Source organism: Carassius auratus, unplaced genomic scaffold (genome assembly GCF_003368295.1).
Source record: "Carassius auratus strain Wakin unplaced genomic scaffold, ASM336829v1 scaf_tig00030164, whole genome shotgun sequence".
In the NCBI taxonomy this organism is placed as follows: domain Eukaryota; kingdom Metazoa; phylum Chordata; class Actinopteri; order Cypriniformes; family Cyprinidae; genus Carassius; species Carassius auratus.
This window is the reverse complement of record NW_020525830.1, coordinates 117,814-131,259: the sequence shown is the minus strand read 5'-3', so window position 1 is coordinate 131,259 and position 13,446 is coordinate 117,814. Positions and strand designations below refer to the sequence as shown.

At 34.0% G+C, this 13,446-nt stretch overlaps 1 protein-coding gene across 2 annotated transcripts in view; it reads right to left on the bottom strand.

Moving 5' to 3' along the window:
- The window catches only part of LOC113080038 (ralBP1-associated Eps domain-containing protein 2), a 32,456-nt gene extending 27,046 nt beyond the window's left edge, over window positions 1-5,410 (bottom strand). For both annotated transcript variants that reach the window (XM_026252290.1, XM_026252291.1), the window contains exon 1: window positions 5,096-5,410. In XM_026252290.1, coding sequence (XP_026108075.1) covers window positions 5,096-5,275 — 180 coding nt within the window. In that variant the 5' untranslated portion in view covers window positions 5,276-5,410. The remainder of the gene's footprint in view (window positions 1-5,095) is intronic.
- Between the last annotated feature and the right edge of the window lie 8,036 nt (window positions 5,411-13,446).

Sequence of the window (13,446 nt, the reverse complement as noted above, 5' to 3'; positions counted from 1 at the left end):
AGGAGACCCTGGAGATGACCAAAACGCAGAGGCCACATATAATGATCATTTGTTGACCATGAGACAGGGTTGTTATTGTTAACAAAAAACTCAAGTTAAAAACATAAAAACAGACGGCTTCTTTTTCACTGTGTTTTAAACCAGAGATTTTTTTTTATTTCATAAGATGCGTAATAGCACAGAAAACACAGGGAAAGCCAGAAAATTCTGTCAATAGCAGGAAAGCATTGTCTCCTTCCCTAAACGGGGAAAGAGTTAAGTGAAATAAAATATACATACATTTTTTATGTCACATTTTCGCTTTAATTTAGTATCAATGAGATGATAATATTTTGAATAAATGTTTATTTGCTGTTTCCAATTACATTTTAGTTTATTTTATTTCAAGTGACGAAATTCATTTTTATGGTTTTAATTTTAGTTTCAGTTTGGCTACTATAATAACCCTGACTTTAGGGCTGCACATTTCATCGAATTTCTAATCGCGATTGCCATTATGGATGCCACAATTACGGAATCGTTAAAAGTGGCAGTTAATCATTCAAAATTCACTAATGTTATTCTGCGTGCTTAAGATGCATTTTTTTCTTTCTACATGTTATCTTAAGGGTTTTTCCCATTATTTACATTTTAGTTTTAGTATAACATTATAATACCGTTCATATTTTTACTTTTTTATAATTTAAAGGAACAAACCCGATGTATAGTTGACATTTGAGGCTTAATACTATAGGGGCACTAAAAGTTTTTATAAACTGCGGTGCTCTTGTAAAATATACGGTATAAAACCGGCAGCTGTGGTAGCCAGAATTATACCGTAAAAAATACGGTAAAACTTTTTTTTGTTTAACGGTTTTATACCGTAAAAATAAAGTTACACTGTTGTAGGCTTAATGGTTTTACTTTATATTTACAGTTTAATACCATAAACCATTTAACTGATATAATATTAATATTAAAATTTATATTTAATATACATACTTAATTGAAGCACTGAAATCTGTTTTGTACCTTTGTATTACAATGGTAACCACCAAAAGCAGGTGGTGATGAGAGAGTCACGTGGTGAAACAAAGCCCATCACAAGCAGCTTTTAAATTATAAGATACATAGAAGGTGCACGGTGTCATACACACAAGCACTAAACACCATCATGGTGAGACTCATTAAACTGAAATATGCAATAAACATTAATTTAACAACATTTTATGTAACATACAAACCTAATAAACATAACAGATGAGAAAAAATAAGAAAAACATAGTTATTTCAAAGAAAACACATCCAAATTCAAACAAAATTTGAAATGCAACGCAGAGAATTCTGGGAATGTAAGTTTACGGTTTTTGCCTGTAAAGTTTACAGGAAATTACCGTTAACCAGTAAACGGGTAGGTACTGTAGCATTTCCACAGTTCTATACCGTTAAAATCACAGTCATTTTTTACAGTGAGACATGCAGTTGCATCAAACAATGGTATAAACATTATTCAATGTAAATTTTGATAATCATAATTAATGATCGCAATTACAATTTCAAGGGAATAATCGACAATTATGATTTTTGTCATAATCAGGCAGCCCTACCTGACTTTAAGTACTAAAATAAAATAAAAACGGAATAAACTAAACTAAAAATAAATTTAAACAATGATATAGACAAAAACTAGTATATATAGTATATAAACTGTATTAAACAACACTGCCATGAGCTGCTTTGCCCATGAACAATAATTCATAACCTAGTTTATATTTTTCAGAAATGTAAAGTCTAGGATTCAGTATAATTTATTCAACATGCATATGTCAAGCCATAATACAAACTACTTCATATTGTGTTTATTGTGCTTTCATATGTAAAAAAACAGCCATTTTTACAAAACAAAAGGAAGAAAATGAAACTGAGCATGTGACCTATGTTTTTGTATGAGTGTATGAGTAAACTCATACAAAAACATAGGTCACATGCTCAATTTAATTTATTTATTTTTTTTTTTTTACTGGCCTGTGCTATATAGGACACTTTAAAAACCGTAAACCTGCTTTCTAAGATGTTGCACTTCTAAATTCATCCCCTTTTAAAGGGAAATAGAAAACGCATTTTAGAAGTGTTTTCATAACCTTTCATCAAACTGGTCTTCTACAAAATAACATGAACTAATGCATCTTGCAAAATAAGACCAGAAACGAAGGAAACAATAAAAAAGTCCCTACCTTGACTTTGTGTTGTCTTTTAATGGAGTATTTTACAAAATAGCAGAACAACATCAAACAGTTAAAGAGAAAAATTACATTTAAAAACCACTCTAATTACTATGAAATTCATCAAAGAAAAGCGGCATGGCTGTGTGTGATGCTTCCTGCTAATGTGGCCTTCTCAGATATGTTTGTGCGTGTGGGTGTGTGTTCTGCTGTTGTTTTTTAGGGGTTAAGTGAGTATGGGTTGCCAAGCCAGGGCAAACAGACAGGAAACAGAGCAGAAGGACAAGCTGGACTTCCTGTCTGTGCAGGAACACAATGAGATGATTCTCAGCGTACACTGCAGCAGCGCTCCACGCCAAAGCCTGCTGAGACACACTTCATCTAATCACTTGTGTTTGATTTTGTTTACATTAGATTACTTGTGCCTGAAAGACCATGAATATGAGCCAGAAAGCAATGATCTTAAAAATCATCTTCTGTAGGTTATGAGATCATACAGTACTGTTCAAAATTGTGGTGTTTATAAAATTTTAATTACTGTTATCTATTGAAAAATATTTCACTATTTCTGTGATTTCAAAGCAGATTTTTCAGCATCATTCTTCCAGTCTTCAGTGTCACACGATCCTTCAGAAATCATTCTAATATACTGATTTGCTGCTTAAGAAACTTTTCTGATTATTATCAAAGTTGAAAACAGTTGTGCTGTTGAATATTTTTGTGGAAACCGTGTTACATTTGTTTTCTGGATTATTTGATGAATAGAAAGCTCAAATGAACAGCATTTATGTGAAATAAAATTTTTTTTACATTAAACGTCTTTACTGTCCATTTATATCAAATTATGCATCAATGCTGAATAAACATATTAATTTCTTTAAAAAATATAAAGGGTTGGCCCCAAGCAATGGTAGTGTATTACTTTGAGAAATTGTATTTATTATTTTATTCATTCATTCATTTAATTTTTTTAATAACGAGCATTGACTATGAAAATAGTTTAAGAGCTTCCCCAGCCTGAAAAGACTAAGGTGCAAAATCTTCTGGTGTCATATTTATATATTAAATCTTAACACATGACTGTCCAATTTAACACATCAACAATGCCAGCTGGGAGTTCAGAAACGTGACCCATTCAGTCACAGCGAGGTAAGTAGGACAGATAGGCTACTACTAATCCTAAACACCCAAAGTGAAATGCAAAATGAGCAAAGCACAAGGCAAAGCACATGCAAAGTAGCTATATACAGTACGTACAAATCTTAAAGATAAAGTAGCAACAAAACAAAAAAAACATGCTCTGTAATTCAAAGTGTCAGGTGATGATGGTTATTATTTTATTATTTTATGACTGTTTTTGAAGCAAAATTAATACAATTATAAAGTTGTATGATATAACAGTAGAGAAAACATCCTAAATTATTTACTACTGTAAAGAAAAGACTTTTAATTTTCATTTTGTTTGATTTAAATTAAATAAACATGAAAGTAAAACAAATATAAAAATAACAAAACATATTAAAAAATAATAATAAAATTGACAAAAATGCAACAAAATTACTCAAATTAACGAAAATTCAAATCGAAAACATTAAAAAAACATCTGTTAATAAAAGCTATATCAGTAATACGAAGAAGAAGAAACCCCTGTTGCACATGTACTTTTTTTGTGTGTTCCTTGCGTTATCAAGCGCAAGATTGGGGGTTCGATTCCCTGGGAACACATGATATTTAAAAGTTGATAGCTTAAGTCGCTTTGGATAAAAGCGTCGTCTAAATGCATTAATTTAATTTAATTTAATTTAATTTAATTTAATTTAATTTAATTTAATTTAATTGTCCAGGCTAGCTGAACACTACACCAATACTAATAGACCAAAGTAAAACTAATATGGTTAATTTAAACTTCTTGCTGCTTATTTAGCCATATTCTGTAAACCAGAGCAACATGCAAACTTGTTCATGGATTACTGAAATAAAAAGAGGTATTATTTTAGGTCCCACCTATAACAACCAGTTGTGTGAGCCAGTCCAGCCCAGTGTTATCTGTGTGTGAATGAGACAGCACCCTTCCTCTCATCAGATTTCACACACTCACACAGCTATTCACACTCGGTGACAACACACACACAACTGTGGAGTTGAGTATTTGAACACCACCTACAAAGCCTGACCGACTGAACACGGTAAACACCTTTCACTTGACTCATGATATATCAAAAGACACATGACACATCCTAGTGTTTACAACAGTAAAATAAATAAAAAATAAAAATGCCTGGTAATGCAAATGTCAGCAGAAAATCCTATCTTATGATGCTTCATTTGTTACAGCTGATATATTATTTGCTTATAGATGCTTATATTCTGACTTATTGTGATTGTTTGAGAAATACTATGATTTATCTTACTAGTAATATATATATATATAAAAATTTAATATATATATAGCATACACTGCATCTAGTAAATCATGTATGGTATAAACACTATGGTATAGAGTACAGTTACAATATAAGCTACATAGTAGGCTACACTTTCAAGTGCAAAAAAGTACCATAGTACTATCATGTGTTTCTGGACATGGTACCATGGCTATACTGTGAAAATCTTTAAGAACTATGTCAATGCAATGGTTTATATATCAGAGATATATATATATATCATTATATATCATGATATATATATCATATCAGAGAACTTAGTAGTAGTATTACCATCTGATACCATCACTGTACCACAAACGCCTGCAGGTCCCTCAACTTTACTCTCTCCTGACCACACAGTCACATACTGTACATCCAGACACAGCAGATATCTGATCCTCGAGAAGCCCCCCAGGGCGTCCCCGACACGCTCTTTGAGGGATGGCGGTGGGATCCGCGTAAACTCACCTGGTGCAGCGTCTCGGCCGGCAGCTGCGACGCCCGGAAAAGCTCCGCCACTTTCCCCGCCGCCAGTTTGCCGCTACTGTCGGGCTGACAGAGCGCGTACAGCCCGGAGTAACATCTCTGCTCGCTGTCGCTCAGGGAAATGAAGGTCCCTCCGGTGCCCGCGGCGGATCCCTGATCCATCCCTGAGCGTGAGCCGCAGACGCCGGGTGACCAGATGTACGGCCTCGCAGTGTCCCAGCCTGTGGCGGAGGGAGGAGCGTCCGCTCTGCGGTGCTCTAGTACAGGAGCGCGCACACACACACTCACTCACTCACTCACACACACACACTCATTCTCTCTCTCTCTCTCTCTCTCTCTCTCTCTCTCTCTCTCTTACACACACACACACACACACACACACACACAATCCAGATTCTCGCTCAGGACCACATCCGACCGCAGAGAGGCGCCACGTGCCCACATAAACTCTCACTGCACACACCAGACTAAATATTTAGAGGTACAATTAGCATTTTGATTAAATATTTACATTGGTATTTTAGTTTTCTAATAAAGATGTCAATTAATAGATTTAGCATATATATTTAGATTTTAAATGTAGCCTAAATGTTTACATTTATATAGTGTGCCAATCCATTTGCTTTAAAGTTGTTTAAAGATATATTTCAAATGATACTGATGTACTATTTACATTAGTTTTAAAGATTCATATTTATTTAGACTTGTATATATATATATGCAATATTAACATTTAAAGATGTTACCTTTGCATTTGTATTTAAATTATTAGATTTATTAATGATTACATATATTAAAATATTATTTAAAATGTATGTTGAAGATTTAAAAACGTCGACATTGTATTTAAAATTTTACATTTATTATAAATATGTATATAAACATTTTATTTTCAAAATTTAAAGACTTGGAATTTACATTTGCATTTAATTTACAGGCCTGTTCCTCATGTACATTTTATAATTAAAATAACTGTAATGACTAGGGACCCTGAACCTACCCCTAAACACATAGTTGCCTTTATTACCAAAACTTTCTTAGATAAATACACTGTAAGTACATGTATGTACAGTACACGTACTGTTAAATAAAGTGCAACCAATGTTACATTATATTTACTATTTACATTTGCATTTAATTAAAAAATGATTATTTCATATTAAAAGTATGAAATAATAATGACATTTTATAACTGCATGAAAACAGAGACTTTTTTACTTATGTTTTAATTATGTTTAGAACTTGAAAGTGTGCAATATAAAAAAAGAAAACTATGTTATTTTTTTATGCATTTGATGTGAATCACTGACACAATCAATAATGAACATGTCACGAATATGTAGAATACTAACTATGAGGTCTGTTAATGATTTCCCTTTGCCGAAAGTCTGAAAGAGAATGCATTAGATCTTTACTGCCATCTTGTGTTGGGCAAAAGATCCTGGGGAGGGGGGGGGGGGGGGAAGTGATGTAGCTAATGTAGCTAACGATCTTTTCTGATAAGAAAAATGTTGCAGGTTTGAGCTCCATAAGAGCTGATTTATGAACTATGATCTCTGTGACACATCACAGATAACACCACATGAACTGAATCTGCAATTACTGGCCAATCAGCCACATTTTTATTTCTAGTAACTCATATATCTCTCTCTACCTCAGGTCATGTTGGACTTGGCTTGAGTTAATGCATCCTGTCTACTTCATGTTACAGTGATAAAACCTTCAGGAAGATTGATCTCTCCCACTATACAGTAAATGAGGAGTTGATGAAGGTACTGTAGTTCTGGGGTGTTGCCTGTCTCATGTGAACATTAGTTCACTCAGGTAGCAAAGCATGACATTTTTTGACATTTATATGTGACAGACAACAGTGTCATTATTCTAAAGTGAGAGTCGCATATGATTTAACATCCTGTGTGGAATTTACTGAAGTTGAAAAAGTACTTGAAACAGCACTAAAATCATATACACATCGCATTTGGTAAATTTTTTTTTTTTTTTTTTTTTTTTTTTTTTTTTTAAATATGAACTGCAAAATGTCTTATTAAACCTCATGAAAACAAGACACAAATTAAACAGAATTTAGTGAAGTCTATGCATAGAAAATTGCCAAGGGATAAGAAACACCTAATTTAGGATATATTCTCTGAAAACTTAATATCTGAGGATATTTTGCTTCTCAAATACATTTATCTTTTCATAAGGATGTTTATGTTTACTGGAAAACATGACAAAATACTGATTAGGCATTTTTTCGGTGTTCTTACAGCAAGTTATAATATTTGCTTTTATCTCATATTAAAATATTTTATGTTTTTACTTGTGTGTGTGGAAATATTATGCATATTACACACACACATGCATGCACACACACACACACACACACACACACAAATGAGTTTGAAAAAAGTGAAATCTTATTCAAATTCAAATAGTTTTCTATTGTAAACAATTTATAAAATGTAATTTATTCCTGTGATCGATAGTATAATTAATTGAGTCTTCAGTGTCACATGATCCTTCAGAAATCATTCTGATATGCTGATTTGCTGCTCAAGAAACATTTCTTATTATTATCAATGTTAAAAACAATTGATGCACTTTTTTCAGGATTCTTTGATGTATAGAAACTTCAAAAGAACAATCTGCAAGTGCACACACAGCAGTGAGTAGTGATCAAACACACACACCGTGAACACACACCCAGAGCAGTGGGCAGCCATTTTTTTTTTTCATTTTTTTATTTTATTTTTTGCTGCGGTGCCCAGGGAGCAGTTATGGGCCCGGTGCCTTGCTCAAGGGTCTCACCCTCAGTCATGATGTTGAGGGTGGAAGAGGGCTCTGGTTATTCACTCTACCCACCAACAATTCCTGCCAGACCTGAGACTCAAACCTGCCTTTGAGATACAAGTACAACTCTAATCAATAGGCCACGACTGCTACCAGGTATTAGGTAACAAATGAACCACACTGAATGTTTCCTCATCTTCTAGTGTCAGAAGATGGTTAACCATCAAACTTCATTGTTTTTGACTTTTTCTGGTCTTGCAGGAAAAGCTTTCATCTCAAGCAAAGGGAAGATGCAGAAGAAGCGGTTTGCTTCAATCATCAAGAGTTCACAGGAAGCACAGCCTTCATCTAAAAACTGATTTCCCTTGTACTTTTCAGAAACAGCCCATGTCTGACCCACCTACATGAGTATGCCATCACTTTGAAGTGATCTTACCAACAACATATTCAGAAACACATCATTACAAATAAAAAATACAACTTTAAATAACAGAGTAAAGCCATAAGTCAAAATGACATTCAGGTTCATATTGATATCACACATTGTACAGTTGTAAACACCCGGTGTTTGCTGTGTTTACATATTGAGACTAGGTGACAGGTTTTATTACAGAAGCAAAAAATAAAAACAAAGCAGGTCAGCGCAGCCACATCTGTTATTAATTAATTTTATATATTGTCGGCCCATATGCAGCCCACATCTGGCACATGTGTAATGAAGATCTGGCCGACATGAAGCGTGAAATGATGGCACTTGGGCAGACTGCTCCTGTTTGCCAGATCTGGGCCAAAAGCAGGCCATAGCAATACCACATGTCAGCAAAGAGCAAAGAAATTAAACACAACTGGACATTATTTGAGTCACAAAATCTGTGCATATTAAATATGGAGTAATCTCAGCCTTAATAAGCCCATTAACAAGTAGAATCAGTGAAGGAAAGAAGAGAACAGAAAAAAAGAGATGAACAGAAGCACAATATCAGTGAATTCAGCCACAGCCTTACATGAAATCAACTGAAAATAAAAGACATTCAATCTCTGAAGATCTCAGCAGAGGAGGATTAAACAACTCCACAAACAGCATTTCCAGCTTCACTTATTGCTAACCGGACTGACTTTATTTCTGTTAGAGGTTTACAGAATTTCTTATTGAGAATTAACAGGTGTTTAAATGTAACGTTTGTTTCAATTGAAGTCACCATAATGGTGATAAGTGTTCCATTTATTAGACTCATAACTCTTATTACAATTGTTTTGTCTTCACTGGCTGTTATGATGGTGTGTTTATCAAACAAATCTTCAGTAGCAAAAAAAAGAAAAAACAAGATCAGTTGATGATAGTCAGCTATATAGATGGTTCATCATCATAATGAAATATCTGATTTACTAATGTAATTTGATTCTAATGATTGTGTTGTGCCAGTAATACATTTGCTGTATAAAACTGCTGCATAAGATCAGCAGTATTGCATAACACAAAAAGTTGAACTCCACTAACACACAAATTCATCGTAAATCAACACATTAACCTCAGTGGTGACAATAAAAAGTGTAATGTTGCAATAAATGCTGGGTACTATAATACAAAACATCCCGGAATGCATCACAGCATGAATTATGCAGTTGAATTGACCTATTATCTTTCTTTAAATCTAACTTCGGTTCATGTATTGACTCTGTATTTTTGCAGTTTTTTGTTATTGTTGTTGTTGTGTCTTATAGTAGCTTTTTGTGATGTGCAGAATTGATCTGATGATATTCATATGCTGATTGCTGATACCTGTGTGTGTCAGTGCTGTTCACTTATTTTTATATCTTTAAACTGATGTTGCAACTCAAGTTAACACATGGCTTGTAATGTGAAAGCATTAAACTACACAGCTTCAAGATTCAAATGACTTCAGTGAATTATGCCATTACACAATAATTGTGAAACCATCAACAGCAAACTACCATGTACTGCAAATGTGTCAAACACACTGTCATAGCAGCCAAAGAAGACAAAAGATTTATAATAAGAGTTAAGAACCCATCTAATGGGAACACCAATCACCATTATGGTGACATCAAATGAAACGAACATTAGATTTAAAACCCCTGTTAATTCTTGTTTAATCCTCCTCTGCTGAGATTTTCAGAGATTTAATGCATTTTATCTTCAGCTGAATACATCTAAGGCTGTGGCTGCAGTCAGTTGTTGTTGTGTTTCTGTTCATCTCTTTTTTTCTGTTGTCTTTTTCTCATTTTGCTTCTTAATAAGCTTAGACAAGCTGAGAGGATAATATATTAAGATTTCGTGGCTCAGATAAGGTCCAGTGTGGTTTATTTCTTTGCTCTTGGCTGACGTGTGGCATTGCTATGGCCTGCTTTTGGCCCAGATCTGGTAAACAAGAGCAGTCCACCAAAGTGCCAAAATTCCACGCTTCATGTCGGCCAGATCATCATTCCACATGTCCCAGATGTAGGCCGCATCTGGGCCGACAATATGTTGCTATCTGGGACACCTTTACATTCATAGACCTGAGCACAAACTAGAGAGCAGTTTACAGACTCCCACACTATTTCACTTTATCATTTCACAACAGAAACAATCAAAGGCAGCCAGGCACACAGCTCTCCTTTTACATTTACATTTGGATGGATGAATATGCTAGAAAATATGTTCAATCAGCTAGAATTGAGCATTTGCAGGTATTAATGTTCTTTCTCTTTCACATCAAGAAAATAAAATTAGGATATCACAGGACTTTCAGGACAGATTCTAGGTCATATTTAATTTTAAAATAAATAAAATGAATAAGAAAATACAGAAAATATGAAAAAAAGTATGACAATTATGAGCACTAATCTCCCAATTATCATTTTAAAATTCAGTTTATCATTACTTTATTGGAAAATAAATTCATTTTTACTATTGTATTGCATGTATACTGTATATATATATATATATATATATAATAATCAGTGTAATTTTAATATCACTGATATGCTATTAAAGTTTTTTAATTAATACTTTGAATTAGATTATTTTCTGTTTTCTGTTTAATTTTAGTTAATTTTAGCAATTTTGCTGTATGTTTAAAATTTTTATTATTTGTAATTTGTTTAAATGTCCATACAATTTGAATTAAATTTTATTTATTAGTTTTATTTTAATACTTTTAGTACTTATGTTTTTTGTTGCTGCTGTTGTTGTTTGTTTGTTAAACCCTGCATAGATGCAAAAATCTTAATGGTGTTAAAATAGGCTTCACTTTCTTGCAGCTTTTTTTTTTTTTTTTTCTCGAGATATTTGTCTGCCAGGGAAAAGGGAAGTCAATTCACAATAGTCAGATTACATTTAAAGGAAAGGAGAAAGTGAAAATGTTCAGAGGGAGTGTGAAATTACAGTGAATTGCAACTTCTAGAGAGTTTAAATAAGGACAAAATCATTGTTGAAGCGTCTAAACATCCCTAACTGGATTCTGCCACTTTATTGTCTGACCGAAGAGACAGGTTCAGTTTCTTGTTTGGCATCTTACCTTCTCTCATTCTGTTCAGTATCTTGAGAAATCACTGAGAAATAAAGTGACATCAATTCCCTAATGAGAATCTTTTTACGAGGATGGTAAAGGACACACTCAGCAAAAGTCTTATCAGCCCACAAAGAACAGGAAGTACCAGATCTACACAACAACAGCAAGCAATGATTTCTGTGAATAAATTAACTCTTTTTCTCTCTGTAGAAAGTAAAGATGGATTTAAAGTCAGACTCAGCATTGAAACAGCCCTCGGAGATGATGCCATAGTTTTGGTTTACTTCTTTTCATTTGGTTTGATGTCCATATTCATAATTTTATTCAGCCATATTGTGCAACTTAATTAAACCTTTTTTCTCTGTGTCTCACTATGAGTGGAATGAGAGCAAGATGTTCCTCTTCAAATCTACTCTGGCATTGCAATGAGGAAACAAACTAATCAAGACACCTATAAGTGAGTAGACCAATGCAAGCAGGTGCCACACTTAACAAAAGATAATCAACAGCCAATCTGTTCAGTCCAAGGCTGTTTTTGTGATGACCACATTGGTTGTGATTGAAAACGTGAGCAGAATGATTTGACCACAGCAGCTGAGTAAGAGCTGATGGCTTTCAGAGTCAAATCTGTTTGTTTATTCGTGGGTCAGGTTTTGTCACCGCTGTCAGGACAAAATGTCCTCACAAGTCTAGTAAACCAGTCAATGGTTGAAACAGAATGTGTAACACAGTTTTTTTAGCAACAGACAGCCATTCATATGCTTCCTCAATGATTGCTTCATTAAATATTAATATGCTTCTACAGTCATAGATACTTTCAGTTTCTCAGTTTTAGTAACTGATGGAAACAGGTGGTATGTTTCAGATGACTTCAGACTAGTAAAGTTAATTATTTGGCAACATTTCTAGATGGAAATGCAGTTATTTAAAACTGGCCTGCTTGTTGAATGCTGTATTCAAATGTTGCATTGCTCTGCTTCGCATTGCTTTGTTGCGGCATTGCTTTGGGTTACATTATATTTCCTTATATTAACTTACCCAGCAAACAAAATATTCTAAAGAACATTTTGCTAATGTTAAGTTATGCAAACACTATTTCTTAATGTTCTCTGAATGTTCAAGACATCCAGTTTTAAAAATGTTTAAAAAAGTTTTTTTTCACTTCATAATCTTGAAACATATTGTTACTTTTGAATTTTACCTTAACATTTATCTTAACAACAAACAAGTAGAAACATTAAAAATGAACGATCGCCTAAAACATTTCAGAAGAAAAGAACAAATAAAACCAAGATTATTAAATTATATTGTTTAGCATTCCATTCCATGAGCGAGGTGATAATAATTTAAGATTATTAAGAAGAAGCAAGGTTATATTAAGTTATATCATTTGCATTGGATGCTTTGCCTTTGTTGTTTCATTGTTCAAGATTATTTTGTTATATTGTTATGTGTAGCACTGTTTTGCTTTACATTTTTGTTTCTTTCTATAGTTTTATGTTGCAGCAGCTTTGTGTTAACCTACATGGCATTACATTATACACTTACCTAAAGGATTATTAGGAACCCCATACTAATACTTTGTTTGACCCCCTTTCGCCTTCAGAACTGCCTTAATTCTACATGGCATTGATTCAACAAGGTACTGAAAGGATTCTTTAGAAATGTTGGGGTTGGCCCATATTGATAGGATAGCATCTTGCAGTTGATGGAGATTTGTGGGATGCACATCCAGGGCACGAAGCTCCCGTTCCTCCACATCCCAAAGATGCTCTATTGGGTTGAGATCTGGTGACTGTGGGGGCCATTTGTACATTGTCATGTTCAAAAAAACCAATTTGAAATTATTCGAGCTTTGTGACATGGTGCATTATCCTGCTGGAAGTAGCCATCAGAGGATGGGTACATGGTGGTCATAAAGAGATGGACATGGTCAGAAACAATGCTCAGGTAGGCTGTGGCATTTAAACGATACCCAATTGGCACTAAGGGGCCTAAAGTGTGCCAAGAAATCATCCCCCACACCAT